General features: G+C 39.6%; 2 protein-coding genes across 3 annotated transcripts; one reads left to right on the top strand and one right to left on the bottom strand.

Moving 5' to 3' along the window:
- The first annotated feature begins 401 nt into the window (after positions 1 to 401).
- On the top strand, positions 402 to 3,589 carry LOC106129164 (engulfment and cell motility protein 1). Its single transcript, XM_013327649.2, has one exon. It carries the CDS (start codon positions 534 to 536, stop codon positions 2,766 to 2,768), a length of 2,235 nt encoding a protein of 744 aa, XP_013183103.2. The 5' UTR covers positions 402 to 533; the 3' UTR covers positions 2,769 to 3,589.
- Positions 3,580 to 19,770, bottom strand: LOC106129163 (transmembrane protein 87A). Of its 2 annotated transcripts, XM_060947609.1 has the most exons (11): positions 19,487 to 19,770; positions 18,341 to 18,401; positions 17,751 to 17,842; positions 17,469 to 17,633; positions 16,592 to 16,747; positions 16,244 to 16,419; positions 13,943 to 14,050; positions 10,663 to 11,277; positions 10,165 to 10,285; positions 7,007 to 7,154; positions 3,580 to 6,649 (listed from the first exon to the last, which is right to left on the bottom strand). In XM_060947609.1, the coding sequence occupies exons 1-11, from the start codon at positions 19,577 to 19,579 to the stop codon at positions 6,435 to 6,437; spliced, it is 1,950 nt and encodes a 649-aa protein (XP_060803592.1). In that variant the 5' UTR covers positions 19,580 to 19,770; the 3' UTR covers positions 3,580 to 6,434. The 2 variants fall into 2 exon arrangements, with proteins under 2 accessions (XP_060803592.1, XP_060803593.1); XM_060947610.1 differs by lacking the exon at positions 7,007 to 7,154 and having other exon boundaries at positions 6,500 to 6,649.
- Positions 19,771 to 22,259: the final 2,489 nt, after the last annotated feature.

Here is a 22,259-nt window from a genome sequence, read left to right as displayed (position 1 = left end):
CCCAGATTTTAGCGACTAGGTAAACAATTTTTTTGTGTTATAATATTTTGTTGGTGCCTAGTTATTTTTAGTGTAAGTCTTTAATCTCTCTGTTTGCCTTATCATTAATGAATTCCAATAGTGTTCTCAGGAGGTTCCTAAGCTCGAAGTCTGATGAAGTCGGCATCTATGACGCAGTGGAAAACTCACCTGAAATTATATCGTATTATCATATACTAAAACTTTAATGAAATACATAATTTTTCCGGGATTTTGTCCTGTTTATGTTATTCCTAGGGAGAAGCCCGCAACCACAATCCAAGAATGGTCCGTGGCATAACCTTAGTGAAAAAAATAAATAAAAAAAAACATCAATGTCTGAGCATTTGAATAAGAGATTTGAATTGACATTGACATTAGTATGACAATATTGAATTGATTGTTGATTGCTTGCTTGGTTTCCTTTCCTTGTTTCGTTCACTATTTGCAATTGATATCATAATTTAAGGTGTGGTGTGGCGATTTGTGAATGTTTACTATCAATGGTGTATTAAATGTCTACAGAACCTATCAAAATGCCGTCAGCGACGAGAGAGAAGGATTCAACGATCCTTAAAATCGCTGTGGAAATGCTCAATGCCCCAGAAAAGGTGGCCCAGTTGATTGAATTTGACCAAACACAACCTTTGTCGAGTATCATACAGTTACTGTGTAACGCCTGGGGTCTCCCGGACCCTGAGAACTACGCATTACAGTTCTCCGAAACAAACAATCAGAATTACATTACAGAAAAAAATCGTAACGAGATAAAGAACGGTCTCGTGTTGCGACTGGAGCAGTCCCCCGCGAGGACGGTTCAGGATATTTTAGCGAAAATTAAAAATGGAAGCGAGTCTGAACAAGAAGCGGCCCTGTCTAAACTAGCTACTTTGAGCAGTGACCTCACCTTCGCTCTCGAGTTTATTAACAAAAAAGGTTTGTCGCTCATCATCAACACCATCGAGACAGGCAGATTTAAAGGCAACGCCCTCAGAGACGCGCTAGTCACGTTTGTAGAACTCATGGATCATGGTATTATATCTTGGGATATTCTCGAGAATCCTTTCATTAACAGAGTTGCAAGTTTCATCAACAACCAAGCCAGCCCACAGGACCCGAAAGTGATTCAAGCCTGCCTCTCAATACTTGAAAACATTGTACTCAACAGTTCCAGCAAGAAATCACATGTTGAAAAAGAAATAACAATTCCCAGTCTGGTGTCCCACTTACAGAATCCCTATCAAGACAGCATCATCCAGCAGAATGCCATCGCACTCATCAATGCTATATTTTCCAAAGCTGACACAATCAAAAAGAAAACAATAGCTGCCACTCTCTCCTCTAAACAAGTACGCAATGTTATTTTTGAGAATCTTATTGGAGTCGGGGACTTCTCCAAGACTTCTACCAAAGATACAATGGGAACAGAACTCTCTCACCAGCTTTACATTCTGCAAACATTAATGCTCGGGCTGCTGGAGCCCAAAATGAGACAAAGGGCTGACAGCAATGAACAAGAGTCACAAGAAAAAATTAAAGAATTACGGAAAGTTGCATTTGAAAATGATGCCCACTTCAACATGGAAGCAGTCACACGAAGACAACCAGGAAGCCTCTCAAAGGATCCTAAGAAACTTGGCTTTAAATGTGAAATCGATCCCATCAAAGATTTTAATGAAGTACCTCCGGGTGTGTTGGCATTAGACTGTATGCTGTACTTTGCCAGAAATTATACAGAAGATTACACTAAGATTGTCCTAGAAAACAGTTGCAGAGCTGATGAGCATGAGTGTCCCTTTGGCAAAACAAGTGTGGAGCTTGTGAAACTGCTCTGTGATATCCTACACATCGGGGAGCACCCCAGTGAACAGGGGCAGACTTATCATCCCTTGTTTTTTACTCACGACCATCCGTTTGAAGAATTATTTTGTATTTGTATTGTACTACTGAACAAAACATGGAAAGAGATGAAGGCCACTTCAGAGGATTTTGTAAAGGTGTCCAGTGTGGTTAAGGAACAGATTAGCAGGGCATTGTCTGAATCCCCAAAGAGCTTTGACAAATTTAGACAAAAAATTAACCAATTGACATATCCTGATATCAGGCAAATCTGGCAACAAGAACGCACAAATAGAGAAGTCTGGGAGTCGCATGCGAGGCCAATTGTTGAACTCAAAGAGAAAATAACTCCCGAAATTATTGAGTTGATAGAGCAGCAGAGACTAGGAGTTCTTGTGGGAGGAACCAGGTTTAAGAAGTACTCCACAACACGGCCACAGAGGACCAAAGACAAGTTCTGGTTTGTTCGTTTATCTCCCAATCACAAAGTGTTGCACTACGGAGATTGTGATGAAAAAAGCACACCTAGCTTAGAAGAATTGGGCAACAAGCTGCCAGTGTCAGAAATCAAATGTGTAGTGGTCGGCAAAGACTGTCCTCACATGAAAGACTTGAAAGGCAGAAAGATAACCCCGAGCCTCGCCTTCTCTTTGATCCTAAAATCATCAGAGTTGACTTCCTTGGACTTTGTGGCACCAGATGAGCAGATCTTTGACTATTGGACTGATGGCATCAATGCATTATTAAAAGAAAAGATGTTAAGCAAATCATTTGAGTCTGATTTAAAAGCACTATTGTCTATGGACATCAAAGTGAGATTATTGGATGCAGAAGGCATTGACATTCCACAGGACCCACCACCAATACCAGAAGAACCTGATGACTATAATTTTTACTATGAGAACAACTAAGCTATAAAAAGTATTTTAAGTACTAGCAGGTGGCCCAAAAATTAAAATTACATGATATGCTTAGTAAAATGGAAAAAGCTGACTGGTACAACATGGGTACAATGAAATCATTATATTAAAGTTTTAAATTAAAATTTTGTAGATAATTTTTATTGTTAATTTCTTGGGTGGCAATGGCAAATTTATATTATAAAATCAATTGTATAGGCCAATTACACAAATAGTCGCGCTCAAATTTCTTTGGCACGGATTAATCCAATTTACTTTTTACCGCAAGATTTTATGACCCTACTTTATTTTATCGATTTCATTAAGTTACAGCTAATTTATTTTCAATTGTTTGACGAATACAGTCGTCGGGCCGAGCACGGACGAGGCGCGCCGCGCATCACAATCGGGTCGCGTTTCCGTTGCGCCGCTACTCTCAGACATTTTAACCACTTTGTATAAATAGAAGCATTACATAAGCAATATTTCTATTTATTATATTATCTAATATTAAGGTGCAATGATATTTATATCTGTATCGTTAAACCAATGTAATTTAAGTTTTTAGTATTATTATAGAACGTATTCAAATTATTACGACTGATTTTAAAATTCAACTATATTGTTTTCTTGTTTATTTAAAAGAAGGTAAACAAAGAAACCACGTCGAACCCTTTTTTGTTAACCATCTTTTATATCTCTGTAAAACAAACTATATAGGTAGTGTGGCCTGTGGATTCACGAAACCTTAACTTTAACTACCAAAGATCGTGTCTAAAGAACAAAGTATATCTAAATGTATTATGTACAAATAAAACAAATATTTAAGTGGATAGCTCATTTTATTTCTGTATTTGTTTTAACAACATCCTTCCAAATGTGCAGTTGAGAGCACATGCTGTTTCAAAAAGGCTAAATGACTAAATGTGCTCCTAACTGCACTTATCCTCATCTGTAGATAAAACATTAAAACAGATTTACATTACAATACATATATTTGGTAATACTTAACACGCTCATTGCTGGATACGCCTGAAAGACCTATAAGATACATTTGGTAACGGTATAATCAAAGGCGTTACCTATACCGGACCTAGTGGGCTAATTTACGAATTAGTAAGTAGGTATAGTGTTTACATAGTATTTAGTGGTTTGCATACCGTATTACGATACGTGAAGCGTGTTTAGCAATCAGCGCGGCTCTATACAATACATTTTGTACGTGGCAGTGTCACTCACAAACATGTTAGCAAAAACCTATGCACACCAAGGCTGAACAGCAGATTGTTATTTTTAAATAAAGAGAAAGTCTAAGTGACTCGATTCTTACAGCAAATGGCAACACCCATTCGCCTCCTAAAATTTCATCTTTTTCTAGTTTTCAAAATAATTACAGTGTATGAATCGATTTAATTCGTAAGTCATATTTACCTTTTGTCTATAGCTATCAAGACCGGCTTATAAGAATATTAATTTTTATTTTCTACTCATAGACATTGTAGTCGGATTAATTGAAAAATTTAAATCCTCTACATCCCGCCCAGTGTACATAGACCTTAACTCTCCATCGGATATAAAATTTTAAAAAAATGTCAAAGAAATTAGAACCTTCTTCTTAAAAGTAGGTTAACAAAGTTTTTGGTTTCACAGATATAAATTTTAAGTACTTACTGATTTTTGCATACCACTAATTAACCTTCAAAATAAAACGGTTTTACAAAATAATCGTATTACAGACGTGACATTACATACCTAAAAGTTAAAATAATACAATAAAGGCTAAATCTGTGAATTACATAATAGTTTATCACCAAAATAATGTTCACAATACGACTATAGTCCTCAATTACAAAATATCACCAATAAGAAGCTTCACAGTCATTAAATACAAGGTTTGAGCGAGAAACAAGCTAACATCCATCCAATCTGAGCTACTCACAACTTTATTATGGCAGAATCTGTCATTAGGGTAGGGCTCCGCCGAACCGAACCCAAAATGTAGAGAGAAGATACAAGGTGCCTGTGAGAAATGATACGGCAATTATTCGGTGCTAGTTTAATTTTTCAATAATAATGAATGCTCATGAACTCTTAGGTATTAATATGTGAATCCCGCGCGTCATAGACATCTACTCTGGCGTAGACTATGCCTTTTAAAAGTTCTTGAATAGCCCCTCAGAGGAGTTATACTACAACGTTACGATTTTACTTCCCTCTCCTTATATCTTTGAGGTTACCCAAAGAAAAAAAAAAACAAGATATTTCTATGCTCCACAAACAACGTTGGTAAAAAGACCAAGTTTCAAGAATTGCAAGATACACATGCACGTAATATAACATTAGCCCACACTTACAAACACTTCACCACAGTTGCCGTAACCGGCGACTTCATCCGCGTGTAACTTTTTTTTACGCACCTTACCCTAATTTTTTATAACTTAAACCATAATAGTTACAATAAAAGTTTATTTTCACTTAAATAAAAATTATATTAACTTCGTGTAAAAATATTTCAGTAGATTTGACGACTGTCTTCTCTTCATTGCAACAGATAAATAGAGTACCGTTAATAAATAATAACATTACTTCTGTGGAAGTAAAATAAATAAAGTCATGATTTCACAAGGTTTTTCAAATTACAGTACAAAAGTCTACACTATCTTTATTCGTTTCCTACATTCGACCACTAGCCAACTCGTGATCACCAGAATGCAAACCCATTGTGATTGTATATAATAGTCCTCGGCATGTATGGAGGGCCTGTGGGGACCTACTACTAATTTTGGAGATGATATTTTTATAACGATATAAAATATGGGTCATATTTATGTTATTGAATTTTAATTTGGGAATATTCTTTTCCAATCGCATGAGGCATTCCTCGAGAGCCCTCGTAAGCAATGCCTCATACAATTGGGATGGAAAATTCCTAAGTCTACGACTAAAACATCTGGATCATTATTTTTGGTCCATTTACAGGCCGGGTATTGCACAGCATTTTGGTAACTTGAACCTAACCAAACTAATTAATAGTGCGAGGCGACTCCAAAACCAGATTCGATTCTAACGCAAGCAAAAAGTTTACTTCCTTTTGCTTACAGGTGGAAAACATTTCGTAACGCAATATTTTTTCGAAGACCTTTGAAACGAGTTAGTGAACTTTTAGTTGAATAACTTTTGCATTTCTCACTTAAACAAACAATATTCGTACAAAATCAAAAATTTTTTTCGAGCTGATACCAACATTTCTTATCACGTTCGCAGTCAGCAAGCTATACTGTACAAGACATATCATACAAGTGGTAACATAACTTAGAAACACACTATATATATATACAATTACGGCATCTCGGGAGACCAAAAGTCCAAAACGTATGCAAGTGGTCGCGTTGCTAGGAGACAAACTGGTCACATTGATAGCGCAAACATTATTATACAAGAGCTCAAGTTCTGCATCTTGTAGATCTTCTTTACGCTATTTTAGAGACCCATTTGTAACTTCGACTTCTAAATCTATTTTAGAGAACTTTTGCTCTATTTTAGAGACCGCTGTTACTCTGCATCTAGCACAGTTCTTAATAATTTTGGAGCCCTGCAACTGCATCTTACGAGACCTCCTCATATATTTTGGCGACCGTTTTCTGCACCTACTAGACCTTTTACTCTGTAACGGAGACCTTACTGCATCTTGGAGACCTCGAACTTGGTGTTGATGACCTCCTCGTCGGAGTCGAGCAGGGGCAGCGCGCTGGCGGGCAGGTGCTCCTCCACCCAGCGCAGGTCGGCCTCCAGCGAGCTCGCGGCCGCCTCGCGGGCCTCCTCCTTGCTCTCCGGCTGAGAAGCGCCGCGCATTTTTACACCGTAGGCGTCGTTCACGAATTGTTCTTCTTCATCTGTAGGTTGAATAAAATTCAGTCAGTATTCTAATTCGAAGTTACCGATATTGAAAAAAATGCTGCAGTGAAACTTGTTACCGCTTCTTCGGCACTGACGCTTTGGAAGCGGCAGTAAACTTAGTTTTAAGCAATTTATTCCACATCAACCAATGTTACGATACCAAAAGATATGACAATTATCAAATGATGTTGAATTATAATCTAGAATTAGGTTTAGCTTCCGCCGAGCTTTCATGAAGAGAGTAATGAATGTGGATGAAGCGAAGGAAGTATGCAGAGATCGTGGCAAGTGGAAAGATGTAGTCTCTGCGTGATTTTATGTATGTACACATGTAGGTAATGTACTGTAGGTACCGTCGTCGTCCTCGGCGTTGTCGAGCAGCGGCGTGAAGGCGTAGCGCTGGTTGTTGTTGGTGGGCCGCCACAGCAGCATGATGGCCGCCAGCACGCCCGCGAACAGCACGTGCCAGTACGCCTCGTCCACCCACACCTGCTTCCACTCCTGCGCACAACGCACATCTCATGGCACGGTATCGACTACTGTGTATCTCACAAGACACCGACGAGCGTCTAATGAGACATCGCCAAGTGTAAGACTGTCTAATGAATTAGGTCTAAAGAGACATCGACAAATGTCTAATGAGATTTCGAGAAGTGTCCGAGTGTCTAAGGACACATCGAGAAGTGTCTCATGAGACATCGACAAGTGACACGATGTCTAATGAGATTTCGAGAAGTGTCTCAAGAGACATTGACACGTGGCACGATGTCTAATGAGATTTCGAGAAGTGTCCGAGTGTCTAAGGACACATCGATTAGTGTCTCAAGAGACATCGCCAAGTGACACGATGTCTAATGAGATTTCGAGAAGTGTCTCATGAGACATCGACAAGTGACACGATGTCTAATGAGATTTCGAGAAGTGTCTCATGAGACATCGACAAGTGACACGATGTCTAATGAGATTTCGAGAAGTGTCTCAAGAGACATTGACACGTGGCACGATGTCTAATGAGATTTCGAGAAGTGTCCGAGTGTCTAAGGACACATCGAGAAGTGTCTCAAGGAACATTGACAAGTGACACGATGTCTAATGAGATTTCGAGAAGTGTCTCATGGGACATTGACAAGTGGCACGATGTCTAATGAGATTTCGAGAAGTGTCCGAGTGTCTAAGGACACATCGAGAAGTGTCTCATGAGACATCGAGAAGTGTCTCATGAGACATCGCCAAGTGACACGATGTCTAATGAGATTTCGAGAAGTGTCTCAAGAGACATTGACACGTGGCACGATGTCTAATGAGATTTCGAGAAGTGACCGAGTGTCTAAGGACACATCCAGAAGTGTCTCAAGAGACATCGCCAAGTGACACGATGTCTAATGAGATTTCGAGAAGTGTCTCAAGAGACATTGACACGTGGCACGATGTCTAATGAGATTTCGAGAAGTGTCCGAGTGTCTAAGGACACATCGAGAAGTGTCTCATGAGACATCGAGAATTGTCTCATGAGACATCGCCAAGTGACACGATGTCTAATGAGATTTCGAGAAGTGTCTCAAGAGACATCGACAAGTGACACGATGTCTAATGAGATTTCGAGAAGTGTCCGAGTGTCTAAGGACACATCGAGAAGTGTCTCATGAGACATCGCCAAGTGACACGATGTCTAATGAGATTTCGAGAAGTGTCCGAGTGTCTAAGGACACATCGAGAAGTGTCTCAAGAGACATCGCCAAGTGACACGATGTCTAATGAGATTCCGAGAAGTGTCTCAAGAGACATTGACACGTGGCACGATGTCTAATGAGATTTCGAGAAGTGTCCGAGTGTCTAAGGACACATCGAGAAGTGTCTCATGAGACATCGCCAAGTGACACGATGTCTAATGAGATTTCGAGAAGTGTCCGAGTGTCTAAGGACACATCGAGAAGTGTCTCAAGAGACATCGCCAAGTGACACGATGTCTAATGAGATTTCGAGAAGTGTCTCAAGAGACATTGACACGTGGCACGATGTCTAATGAGATTTCGAGAAGTGTCCGAGTGTCTAAGGACACATCGAGAAGTGTCTCATGAGACATCGAGAATTGTCTCATGAGACATCGCCAAGTGACACGATGTCTAATGAGATTTCGAGAAGTGTCTCAAGAGACATCGACAAGTGACACGATGTCTAATGAGATTTCGAGAAGTGTCCGAGTGTCTAAGGACACATCGAGAAGTGTCTCATGAGACATCGCCAAGTGACACGATGTCTAATGAGATTTCGAGAAGTGTCCGAGTGTCTAAGGACACATCGAGAAGTGTCTCAAGAGACATCGCCAAGTGACACGATGTCTAATGAGATTTCGAGAAGTGTCTCAAGAGACATCGACAAGTGACACGATGTCTAATGAGATTTCGAGAAGTGTCTCAAGAGACATCGACAAGTGACACGATGTCTAATGAGATTTCGAGAAGTGTCCGAGTGTCTAAGGACACATCGAGAAGTGTCTCAAGAGACATCGCCAAGTGACACGATGTCTAATGAGATTTCGAGAAGTGTCTCAAGAGACATTGACACGTGGCACGATGTCTAATGAGATTTCGAGAAGTGTCCGAGTGTCTAAGGACACATCGAGAAGTGTCTCATGAGACATCGCCAAGTGACACGATGTCTAATGAGATTTCGAGAAGTGTCCGAGTGTCTAAGGACACATCGAGAAGTGTCTCATGAGACATCGCCAAGTGACACGATGTCTAATGAGATTTCGAGAAGTGTCCGAGTGTCTAAGGACACATCGAGAAGTGTCTCATGAGACATCGCCAAGTGACACGATGTCTAATGAGATTTCGAGAAGTGTCCGAGTGTCTAAGGACACATCGAGAAGTGTCTCAAGAGACATCGCCAAGTGACACGATGTCTAATGAGATTTCGAGAAGTGTCCGAGTGTCTAAGGACACATCGAGAAGTGTCTCAAGAGACATCGCCAAGTGACACGATGTCTAATGAGATTTCGAGAAGTGTCCGAGTGTCTAAGGACACATCGAGAAGTGTCTCAAGAGACATCGCCAAGTGACACGATGTCTAATGAGATTTCGAGAAGTGTCCGAGTGTCTAAGGACACATCGAGAAGTGTCTCAAGAGACATCGCCAAGTGACACGATGTCTAATGAGATTTCGAGAAGTGTCCGAGTGTCTAAGGACACATCGAGAAGTGTCTCAAGAGACATCGCCAAGTGACACGATGTCTAATGAGATTTCGAGAAGTGTCCGAGTGTCTAAGGACACATCGAGAAGTGTCTCAAGAGACATCGCCAAGTGACACGATGTCTAATGAGATTTCGAGAAGTGTCCGAGTGTCTAAGGACACATCGAGAAGTGTCTCAAGAGACATCGCCAAGTGACACGATGTCTAATGAGATTTCGAGAAGTGTCAAAGTGTCTAAGGACACATCGAGAAGTGTCTCAAGAGACATCGACATTTATGCTTAGCTACAGTGTGTTAGGGAAACAAAACGAGACTCACGCGGATGCAGTCGAGCACCCTGTAGGACTTGATGGAGTAGAGCATGAACACCACCGACGAGATGACGGCGAAGATCAGCGTGTTCGTGAAGTGGCGGTACAGCGTCAGCTTTATCGCGTTTCTGCAAGCGGACAACTTTATTATAGCTCCTATGCTCTGGTGCGCAGAATGAACATAGGGGTGCAGCTGTTCTCTTGTCGTGCAGATTGTAAGAGTCAATCGAAGGTGGGGATAACAAACCTGGAACTTTTCTTTAAGGCATGGGTCAGCAATCTGTCACTACTATTTAAATCTCAAATCCATCATCAAGCCATTCAGCCTCACAGTATTTTTGAGACTTTTATATGTCCCGTAAATAAGTGATTACTAGCGTGATTACACGCAGTATGTATGTTGTGGAAGTCTGAAACTGTTCTTCTCGTTGTTTGGTCTACGATGGTTAGCGACAGCGCCTCGGAGAGCAGCAGCAGGCGGTTGGAGGGAGCTATAGTGAGTGACCTGCGCAGCTGCAGCGTCCGCATGGTGTGCGCCAGAGACACGAAGCCCCACCAGCAGATGGCGCTGTCCAGCAGCGACAGCGGCGCCTCGGAGAGCAGCAGCAGGCGGTTGGAGGGAGCTATAGTGAGTGACCTGCGCAGCTGCAGCGTCCGCATGGTGTGCGCCAGAGACACGAAGCCCCACCAGCAGATGGCGCTGTCCAGCAGCGACAGCGGCGCCTCGGAGAGCAGCAGCAGGCGGTTGGAGGGAGCTATAGTGAGTGACCTGCGCAGCTGCAGCGTCCGCATGGTGTGCGCCAGAGACACGAAGCCCCACCAGCAGATGGCGCTGTCCAGCAGCGACAGCGGCGCCTCGGAGAGCAGCAGCAGGCGGTTGGAGGGAGCTATAGTGAGTGACCTGCGCAGCTGCAGCGTCCGCATGGTGTGCGCCAGAGACACGAAGCCCCACCAGCAGATGGCGCTGTCCAGCAGCGACAGCGGCGCCTCGGAGAGCAGCAGCAGGCGGTTGGAGCCGCCCGCGCGGCGCGCCAGCCGCAGCCAGGCGTTGACGGCCGCCAGCGCGAACCACAGCGCGCCCACGCCCAGCACGCGCTGCAGCGCCGGGCCCAGGCGGGGCCTGACAAGCGCACACTCTTAAGGTTTGCTCTGAGTTATTAATGTACATACATACATACATAAAATCACGCCTCTTTCCCGGAGGGGTAGGCAGAGACTACATCTTTCCACTTGTCACGATATCTGCATACTTCCTTCGCTTCATCCAAATTCATAACTCTCTTCATACAAGCTCGGCGGTTTCGGGTACTTTTGACCTGACCCTTTACCAGGACGTCCTTAATTTGATCAAGATACGTTCGTCTAGGTCTTCCCACTCCGACCTTTCCCTCCACACTCTCCATGTATATCTGCTTAGTCAACCTGCTTTCATTCATCCTCTCCACATGACCGAACCATCTTAACATACCCTTTTCTATTCCTGTAACTACATCTTCTTTCACATCACAACATTCCCTTATCACACTGTTCCTTACCCTGTCACTCAATTTCACACCCATCATACTCCTTAACGCTCTCATTTCCACTGCATTTATTCTGCTTTCATGCTTCTTTTGCCATACCCAACTTTCACTCCCATACATTAATGTCGGGACCAACACGCCCCTGTGCACAGCCAGTCGAACCTTTTCGGATAGTTTCTGACTGCTCATAAAGGCATGCAAAGCTCCATTCACCATGTTCCCCGCGTTCACTCTCCTTTCAATATCACTATCATACTTGCCATCTGATGTAAACTTTGATCCTAGATATACAAACTCTTTCACTTGCTCAACTTTTTCTCCTCCAATCAAAATATTACATGCTGTCTTTGCCGATGGTCCGGCAAGGAGATGTAGTGAAACACGTAATGGTTTAAAGTGTGTCTATTTTACATATATCGGTTGCTTATATACTTATAAAGGACGTGCGTTTTGCTATCTAACTTAATCTCTAAACTTTATCTTATAGTGTGCCTTATCTGGTTATGTGCTGATTGTATGTTGTGACGAGTGGCGTAGAGATGTCGCCACAGTACTCCCCCCCAAGACCGGAGGTCTGAAGTCTTGATCTTGCTGTGCAATCTGTGCTTCAGTTGTAGCTTGCAAGTGCCAGTTGTCTTCCAGTGAGTCGGAAGTTGCTCGAAGTCCTAGTGAGTCAGGAGTGAGCCGTTGCGTTGCTCGTAGTCTGCGGTGAGTCGAGACAGTAGAGAGCGAAGTCGACTTGTTGGCGCCGGGAGAAATCGTGCAGAGCTGCCACGCTGGAGAGAAGAGCGGCCGTCGAAGAGATCCAGGCGTGGGCTGCGGTAGATGCGTCGGTCGCCGAAGTCGATGAGAGTGAGTGCGGGTGGAGACAGGACCAGGAAGCTCGGTGAGTCGGCTGCGATGGACCTGCTGCGATACCCAGTTGCTGGCTTGCTGTGAGACTGCTTGCAGAGTGAGGAGTGATGCTGAGGATTGGAGTTGATGATGATGGAGAAGGTTGCTTCCAATCACGTCGGTCAAAGGTGTCTTCTTTCCCGACTGTTTGTTCTTGGTCTTGACCTTAATGGATAATGCTGACGATTGTAATAATCTTGACCGCTGCGTCGATGACCTTGCTGAATTGCATTCAGTTCTACTCGCATATTTGCCAATTGCGCTAATATGCACGTCATTGTGTCGTCATTTGTTTTGTTTTGATTCACGGCTGATACTTCTGTAATCTGTGAGTTTGCTAATATTTTGTCGGCGATCTCGCTCATTTTGTTGACGTCCATGTTTTCTGTGACAGCCAGGACCGTGGTTACGGATGGCGGTAAAAGTCTCAACCATAGGAGTTTTATGGTGTCGTCGCCGATTTTTTCCTTACTCAGCACTCGCATCTTACGTAGAAGGTGTGAAGGTTTCTTGTGCGTTGTTGCTTGATTTGCAGGGTGATTGTGCCGAGGTGTACATTTTGTTTTGACGAATTTTCTTCTTGGTCAGTTGCTTGCTGTTCGTCGGGGTCACCAATTTGCCGATGGTCCGGCAAGGAGATGTAGTGAAACACGTAATGGTTTAAAGTGTGTCTATTTTACATATATCGGTTGCTTATATACTTATAAAGGACGTGCGTTTTGCTATCTAACTTAATCTCTAAACTTTATCTTATAGTGTGCCTTATCTGGTTATGTGCTGATTGTATGTTGTGACGAGTGGCGTAGAGATGTCGCCACACTGTCATTTCTTTTTCCATTTCAAAAACCAGTGTTTTAGTTTTACTTACGTTCACTTTTATTCCTTTCCCTTTTAAAGCTTCATGCATACAGTTTACCATCTCCTGTAACTCTTCTGCTGATGACGCCAGTATAACCTGATCGTCTGCATAGAGCAGACATTTGACGAGTAACTCATTAATCCTTAATCCACTTTCAGACTCTTTCAAATCTGTCAAACAACTATCCATAAATAGGTTGAACAGCCACGGTGACGCAACACATCCTTGCCTAACGCCTTTTGTTATTAATGTATTTGATAGAAATCAGACTAAGATTTTAAGTAAGAAATACTGGAAAAGTAAATCACGTATTAGAAATTTCCAAATCCAAAGTATTTTCAAAATCATGTACATAAGATATATTGATTGCAGTAATTTTTTTTTTTAAATCTAACTTTTTCAGAGAGGTGAGAGAATGTTACTGGGACTAACTTCAGAACAAATAGAAGATAGATAAATGCAGCACGATGAATGACAATACAATAAGCTATGTGCGCATGCGCACTCACTTGACGATGCCGAAGCCGAGCGACACGATGATGACGAGCATGCGCGCGAGCGCGCGCTTGGCCAGCGACAGCCACTCCGCCAGCATGTACGCGTGCACGTTGAAGTAGCTGCGGGGAACAATACTCCGGCTTACAGAAATTCAAATTCAAATTTCTTTATTTTTCTCAACACAAGCTTAAATCAAAATATTTACAGAAAAGTTAACTATAACTATACAAAGTAAGTTTGTGAGAGACTAGTGTCTAAACTAACTAAGCAGGGCTTGTATCTCAGTACACCAGCCTCTTCCCACAAAGAGTACTTATACAACTAAAGAATATGAATAGAATTAACATTTAACAGCGGAATAAATTAGAGAGAAAAATTAAACTTATAGTAACAAAACAGCAAAAGAATTCTTTTTTTATTAGTACAAGGGCGACACTGAAAGTTTTTCGAATTGGCCATTTGTTATTTATAAATAAAAAAAATAAATTCGGATTCCAAAAATGGAACTCTTTAGCAATAATAATGAGTAAAAATTTCATTCAATTGTCATTATTTTTGCAATTTGGCGACAAAGTGAAAATAATTCGTGCAAAAAATATGAATTTAACGCGAGAAAATTTTCGTGCAATGATTTTTATGGCTTTCGGTGTAAGTTAACTCAACAAGAAAGTTACAATAGTCTTCGATTGGCCTTTCATAATGAAGCCCCATCTCGTGCCACTGGTTCAATGAATTTAAGCGTGGTCGGTCGTATCTCACCGATGATCTGCGTGAGGGACGGCCTTCTACGGCGACGACTGAAGAAAACATCAGTGTCGTGCGGCGTATGATAGAGGCTGACAAAAGTGTTACCTATGTGCAGATTCGGACAAGTCTAGGCATTGGTATGAGCCGAATCCATAAAATCCTCCATGAACATTTAGAGGTCAGGAAGCTTTGTGCCCGGTGGATACCCCATAATTTAACTGAGGCCCAAAAACTCCGTCGTGTTAATTGGTGCTGTGATATGATTGAAAAATTTAACGGAGGTGACTCAAATGCCGTATTCGACATACTTACGGGTGACGAAAGCTGGATTTATTGTTATGATCCAGAAACTAAAAGGCAGTCGGCCCAGTGGGTGTTTCCGTTCGAGGAGTTGCCCACAAAAGTGAAGTGTGGGAAAAAAGATGGTGGCTTCGTTCTTCGGAAGGACAGGCCATTACGCAACAATTGTTTTAGAGGATCAAAAAACAGTTAATGCAGAGTGGTACCTACACCAATATTTGTTTGCCACTTGTCTTTGAAAAAGTTCGGGAGAAACGACCTCGCAGCAGAATCCTCCTTCATCACAACAACGCCTCGGTGCACACCGCCAGGCGAACCATCGACTTTTTAGAGACATCAAATGTGGAATTACTGGGTCACCCGCCATACAGCCCCGACCTTGCACCTTGTGATTTCTATTTATTCCCCAAAATAAACGTAAAACTTCGCGATAAACGTTTTGTGAACGCTGAGGAAGCAGTCGCTGCGTTTGGAAGGGCCGTCGAAGAGACACCTAAGGAAGAGTGGGCAAGGTGCTTCTCCCAATGGTTCCATCGGATGCAGCGATGTACCTATTGCCGTAAAGGGACACTATTTTGAAAAGATATAATAAAACTAATATTATAGTAGAATGCTCAGTTTTTGATTTTCTAAAAACTTTCAGTTTGACCCTCGCATTAATAGTATTAATAAGATCTCGCCATATTTAGTAGAAAGTTTCACATATTTTGAATTTAGTGAAAAACAGGTATAAAATTGTTATTTTGCGAATATTTTTTTATATACAGGGTGACATTTAAAACAACTGCATCCTTTTAAACATAGACTATACCCATGCTTCTGAGCCGTTTGAGCCTATTTTTATTTAAATTAAACGACATCATTTTCACATTTAAAAACCCTCAAAAACTACGTCACACGCTTTATTAAAGACCAATACAAAAAGAAATTAAAACTAAACATGTAAATAAATGTCTGAAAAATAAATTATTTTTCTAGTATCAAGATCAAGTAAAGTACAGAGTTGTCGAGATCGCTCAGCTGAATGAATTGTGTCGTTGACCTCTGAATGTTACGCGTCGCTTTTCCGCCGGCCGGGGTGATATGACGTATTTAGGATCGTGGATTTTGATACTTTTATTTTTTTTCGTACTTTCTGAAATATGAACCGATATTTTTCTTTTACCGTTTTATATCCTTTAGATGAGTACACTTAACGGTTAAATTTATGCAGTTGAATAAAAAGTCACCCTGTATTTAAGTAAAGTATCTGACAGCAAGTATACCCGCTGCTGTTGACGGCGGAGTAGACGCCGCAGAAGGTGGCGCTCTCCAGCAGCCCCAGCAGCGCCACGCCGCCGATCCAGTACTGCAGCCGCAGCAGCTCGCGCCAGCGCAGCGCGCACGCCAGCAGCCACGCGCCGCTCAGCGCCGTGTACGCGCCGCACATCACGCCGAAGAACTGCCAAGGGGGGGACAACTATACCTACTGGAATATGTAACCAAATATCCAAAACGTATTTATAAAAAACCAGACTTGGCCAATCCAGGATCATCGACACTGACACACCTCGGGCTCTTATCTGCAGTCCGAGAGAGAAAGCGAGAAAGGTGACGATGATTGTATGACTCACCACCCACAGCGGCCACATGGCTGCGGAGAGGTACCCCGACGGCGACTTCAGCCGCACTTCCATGGACACGTTGAACTTGGTCTCGCTGGAGACTGTCACCTTCAGCTCGTACACGCCTTCTCTGTCCACCGTCAGGAGAGGGCGCTGACTGAATTTCTAAAAGAATGATTTATTTTTTTTTCTAACGCCCCGCCACGGCTTCGCCGGTGATACCCAGTAGGTATAGTGTTTCCCAGTACTTTCTGCCTAATCTACCTTCAACTAAGAGAATTTATTTACCGTTTCCTAATTTCGGAGATATCTTCTCTTAGTGCTACTTAACACTTTGCATTCTCATGGAACATAAATATATCATCTTTCTACGTATATTACTTATGGTCTCAACTGGACATATATTTATCATGAACTTTTTTCCGTGTGCCGTGTGGTTCTCAGCACCAATATAAAAAAAAATTAAAACCATCTCTTTCCCATGGATGTCGTAAAAGACTTAGGGATAGGCTTATTAACTTGGGATTCTTCTTTTAGGCGATGGGGCTAGCAACCTGTCACTATTTTGAATCTCAATTCTATCATTAATACTAACAGCTAAATGTAGCCTTTCATCATATAAGTCACTCAATACTGCTGGTTGCTGGTTCTGTCTACCCCACAAAGCATATAAACTTGATTACATGAATGAATGAATTAACTTTTTTCCAAAAAAAAATATAATATCTATGCATAACTGTATTAACAGTGTGTGACAGTAAACATAGTTTTTAGTAATTTATTTGACGTCAACCAATGTTGTGAAACCAAAAGATACAACAATTATTAAGTGATCTTTGAAATGTCGCATAATAATGAATAAACATTTTGAAATTGTAAAACTCACGGCGGCATCAGAAACATCTTGTTTGTTGTCCCCGGGCGCTGCGTCGTCCGCCTGGATGTTGTAGGAGATGCGGCTGTGGCAGTGGTACTTGTGCGGCCCGCGCTGCTCCGTGGAGTTCGCGTCCCGCCTCACTCGCTCGTTGGAAGCCGAGCATCTTATTAGTTGCTGAAATTAATTCATAATCATAACTTGATATTTTACATGCGTCTTTAGTGGATCCTAGTATCCAAAGCAACAACTATGTTATCAACAGATAATGTTTTGTAATAAAAGAGAGTTTACCTGATCGTAATAGTGGAAGTAGTCCGGGGAGCACTCGGACGGGACCCACTCGTAGCTGACGGACACTGTCGCGTCTTCTACTCCGCAATGTACTGGAATGTGTGTATTTCTGCTTAGTTTGTAATAGCAAAATAAGGAAGACAAAGTTCAAAATATGTGTACAAATCTCTTTCATGACATTTCTCCTATAACATATAAGTTTTTAAACTCAATTTCATTTTATAGTCAAACAGCTAAATTAAATAAATATTATATACCATTAATTCATGCTATTAATTTAAATTTAATTACTTAATGCAATTTATCATTTCAAAATGAAACAAAATATGTGTACAAATCTCGTTCATGACATTTCTCCTAAAACATATAAGTTTTTAAACTCAATTTCATTTTATAGTCAAACAGCTAAACTAAATAAATATTATATACCATTAATTCATGCTATTAATTTGAATTGAATTACTAAATGCAATTTATCATTTCAAAATGAAAAAAAAATTATGTTTCATAAAAAAATAATGCTTCGTGCTGACTCCTAACATCCTAAGCTTGTCAAGTCTGAAAATTCTTGTTTCATCCGTAATACTCACACACTATGTACAGATTTGAATCTTTGAACAGAGACTTAGCCAATGCAAATGTGCATAAATCCTGAAACAAAGAAATAAGTGACACACAGTGCAAATAAAAAAGATAATTCACTTTGAATCTCAAGAAATATTAAGTCCTTTTCCCTTACATGGTAAACAGAGCCAACAATCTCGATAAGACTAGCTGGTCAAAATTATGGTCACTATAATTTTTCTTTAGTTTATAATAATTTTAATGATTATTCTAAATTAATTACAATAATACTATGATGAAATTGGATGTTGTTGAACATTAAGGATCACGGTTTCAATATATATGTAAATCAATGAAACATTGATTTACATATATATTGAAACCGTGATCCTTAATGTTGTATAAATATATTTTCCTCTAATAAATGTAAGAGCATCACATTTAAACTGGATTATGCTCACTGAAAATAATAGACTGTAATCTGTTTTCATTGACAAAATGGTATTATTGCTTAAGTATATAACCATAGATATGTAAAATAAAATGCCTTTTGAAAAAATGGAAACCATGCACATGCCGTGAAACAGTGTGGACAGGCAGTTATGACAGTCGCATGTTATCTTTGAAGCCCATACTGATAGTGTTGGTTGATTCATCAAGTTATTGAGCATTAAGTGTAAAATCAATATATAATAAAATGCTCAATTTAAAACTGTTTAGGATAACTTCTTTGTAATTGTACATTGTGCTAAAGTGCTAAATAGTTTCATATATAACATAACAACAAATTACCTACCAATACATATATCTGTATTGTTATTTATTGCTATGTATAATTAACAAGCCATCAGTGGGTTTAATTAATAACTAATTTACCATTATATCTGTATGTCTATTTGTTGGTAATTGATAACACAGGACTATTTATAACAATCATACATTTATCCCGAAAGGAAGGACAGTGTCATTTTTTTATGGAAGCATTCCCAGTTAGTCAGTTGATAGTAATATAAGAGGCGTCAATATCTTATGCGCGCCAGGCGTGTTATTATATGCTAACCATGACTAATGGTAAGACTGTAGTATTACCTACCCAGCAAATATGTTAAGTTTGCCTCGTCGTTGCTCAGATACCTGATAATAGTTTTAAAGTTACATTAAAATATACTTACTCCGCTAAGTGGTAAATCCCATTTACCAACGTCGGAAAAGCCGAGGCTCACTTTGACCAAACAAATAATGAGGAATACACTTCGAACCATCATACTGAGGTTATTTTACTTACTACTGTAATAAAATAACTTAATACACTTTACGAGACAAACATTATTTGTTACTTGATTTGAACATTACGATTGATAAAATGTTTATCTAATTGAACGCCGTAAAATCTACAAAAATAAATTTGCATGGATTAGTGTAGTGACTAGGGATGGCGATCTGAGACCGATTAATCAAATACTCGATTTTTCAAGCAGAATTGGATTGTTACAGAGAATCGACGTTTAATTCTTGTTTTTTTGTTTTTCAAACTCAAACTCAAAATATTTAAAATCGTCATTCGATTTATAATTACATTTTAGATATAAAGAAAAGGGAACTTTAACTTTTTCATGTTATAAATACATAGGTATCTTCCTTCATAGCTGATCTGACTTTGATATTGTAATAAAATTTTTGTTCTTATTATATATGTATATATATGTGTGTGTGTATATATTCATATATATAAACAATTATTGAATTAATTCTTTGTTACTGTTGGCTCTGTCTACCCCCCAAGGGATATAGGGGTGATATGAGGTGGATATGTATGTATGTATTTAGTTATCGAATTCCCGTACTAAAAAAACTGATATTACTGGTAAGAGATCAGTTATTATTATATTATGTATTTTGTTTTTGAAATCGTTTAATCCGTGATTGTTTTGTATACCGATACAACCGCTTACGAATCAAAAGTCGATCTTTTTCGGAAAGAATCGCTATTTTACTGACCAAAGTAATGACTTCGTGACGTTGGTTTGGTTGACAGTTTAACTTGACATTGATAGTTGAATTGAGATGAAATGACGCGCAACTGGCAACCTTCTTCAAATTACATGTAGGCTGGCAACTCTAGTATACATACTTGACCTTACCAGTGCTGCCAACTAAAAGCGTTCAGTCGCAAGCCTTTCGCTTTAATGCTGCTGAAATTAAATAAAATTTCAGCAGCATTCAGGCTAGGAAGTTAAGGTTTACTTATTATAGATTAATCAAGGAAGACATAAGTACTTCTTTAACGTTGTATGATTCAGTTGTTTGAAAAAGTTCAGAAGGGCAAGTCAGGCGCAACGTTTGTTTGCACCTCCGACCATACGTACCATATCGCATGCGCAATTCCCTCTCTGTCGCATGCTCACGAGCCTTCGCATTCTTAAATCAACATCCTGATTGTGATATTTATGTAGATGGATGGAATACGATTATAAGAATTTTTTTGTTATTTTATGAGAAAGGTGAATGTACGTAAACTTGTTTGTTTCTGTAAGTTACTTCTTTGTTTCTTACCCATAGTATACTTATTATTTGTCCTTTTAGTTGAAATGAAGACTGTCAAGATTTTATTTTGTTATACTTATAAGAATTCCTTGCCAAATACTGTAAAAGGTGTACTACTACCGTTGTATTTTTGGCGTAAATAAATAAATGATTATTACTGTATGCAAACGGGAATGAAGATATTTCAGAGGGGAAAAGAAAAACTTAATAGATGGCGTTGATAAAAAAAAGAAGCGTTATAATTTTTGTGTACATGTTTGTGTAATTTAATTGTTGGGCAATTATGCTAACAAAACAAAATATTGTTTCAATAGTTAATTTAGCACCATCTACAAATAGCTATCAATTTATATTTAACGCCATCTAACAAAAATGTGGCGATATTAGCACCATTCACAAATAGTATCGAATTAAACTCCACCTACAAAAAGCAATGAATTTAGCGCCACCTATTAGTTTCAAATTCAAATTCAAACTTTTATTTGCAAAATATGAGTACAACAAGGTCTTAAATATTATGTACTAGAGGCCGCCCGCGACTTCGTCCGCATGGAAACCCTATCAATCCCGCGGGAACTCTGGGATAAAAAGTAGCCTATGTGTTATTCTGGGTCTTCAGCTACCTACATACCAAATTTCATGGTAATCGGTGCAGTAGTTTTTGCGTGAAAGAGTAACAAACATCCACAAACTTTCGCCTTTATAATAGTAGTAGGATAACAGATCTTCATATTTACCCTTTCGGGTGTTGCAAACATTTTTATGTATTAGTAGACATACAAACTTATACATAGAGGTACCTACTTAGTATCACATTATAATTTTAAATCTAATTAGAATTGTTTAAACCTAGTATTGCACAATTTATATTTATCTGTTAATAGGTGCTTATTTATTATTATTGTAAATATTTATAATGTTCTAATGTTTTCAAGTTTACAATGTAAAAATATTATAATCCTAGGTACTACTTATTTAAATTAAAGTACTCATCTATAGAATAAAAATTGTTTTGAAGAAGCATAGACTTAATTTTTTTATTAAAGTGAGTTAATTTATTTTCATTTTTTATAGAATTTGGTAGTTTATTATAAATTTTTATTCCCATATGAAATGGGCTTTGGTGGAGCATTTTTATTCTTGCAGGTTGAATGCATAAGTTATTTTTATTTCTTGTGTGATATGTATGTGTATCTTTTATTTGAGTAAATAAATGCTTATTTTTGTGTACAAATTGACATATATCCTGAATGTAAATTGAAGGTAGTGTTAGTAATTCAAATTTTTTATAATATAATAGATTTTACCAGGATAAAAGGTACCCTTAGTATCCAGACTTTAATTTCGTAGATAACCCGTAAAGAGATAACCACTCATGTTAAAAAAAAACGCATTTAAAAT

This window comes from Amyelois transitella, chromosome 14 (assembly GCF_032362555.1).
Source record: "Amyelois transitella isolate CPQ chromosome 14, ilAmyTran1.1, whole genome shotgun sequence".
Taxonomy (NCBI): Eukaryota; Metazoa; Arthropoda; class Insecta; order Lepidoptera; family Pyralidae; genus Amyelois; species Amyelois transitella.
The sequence above is the reverse complement of the archived record's forward strand: the minus strand, read 5'-3'. Positions and strand labels throughout refer to the sequence as shown.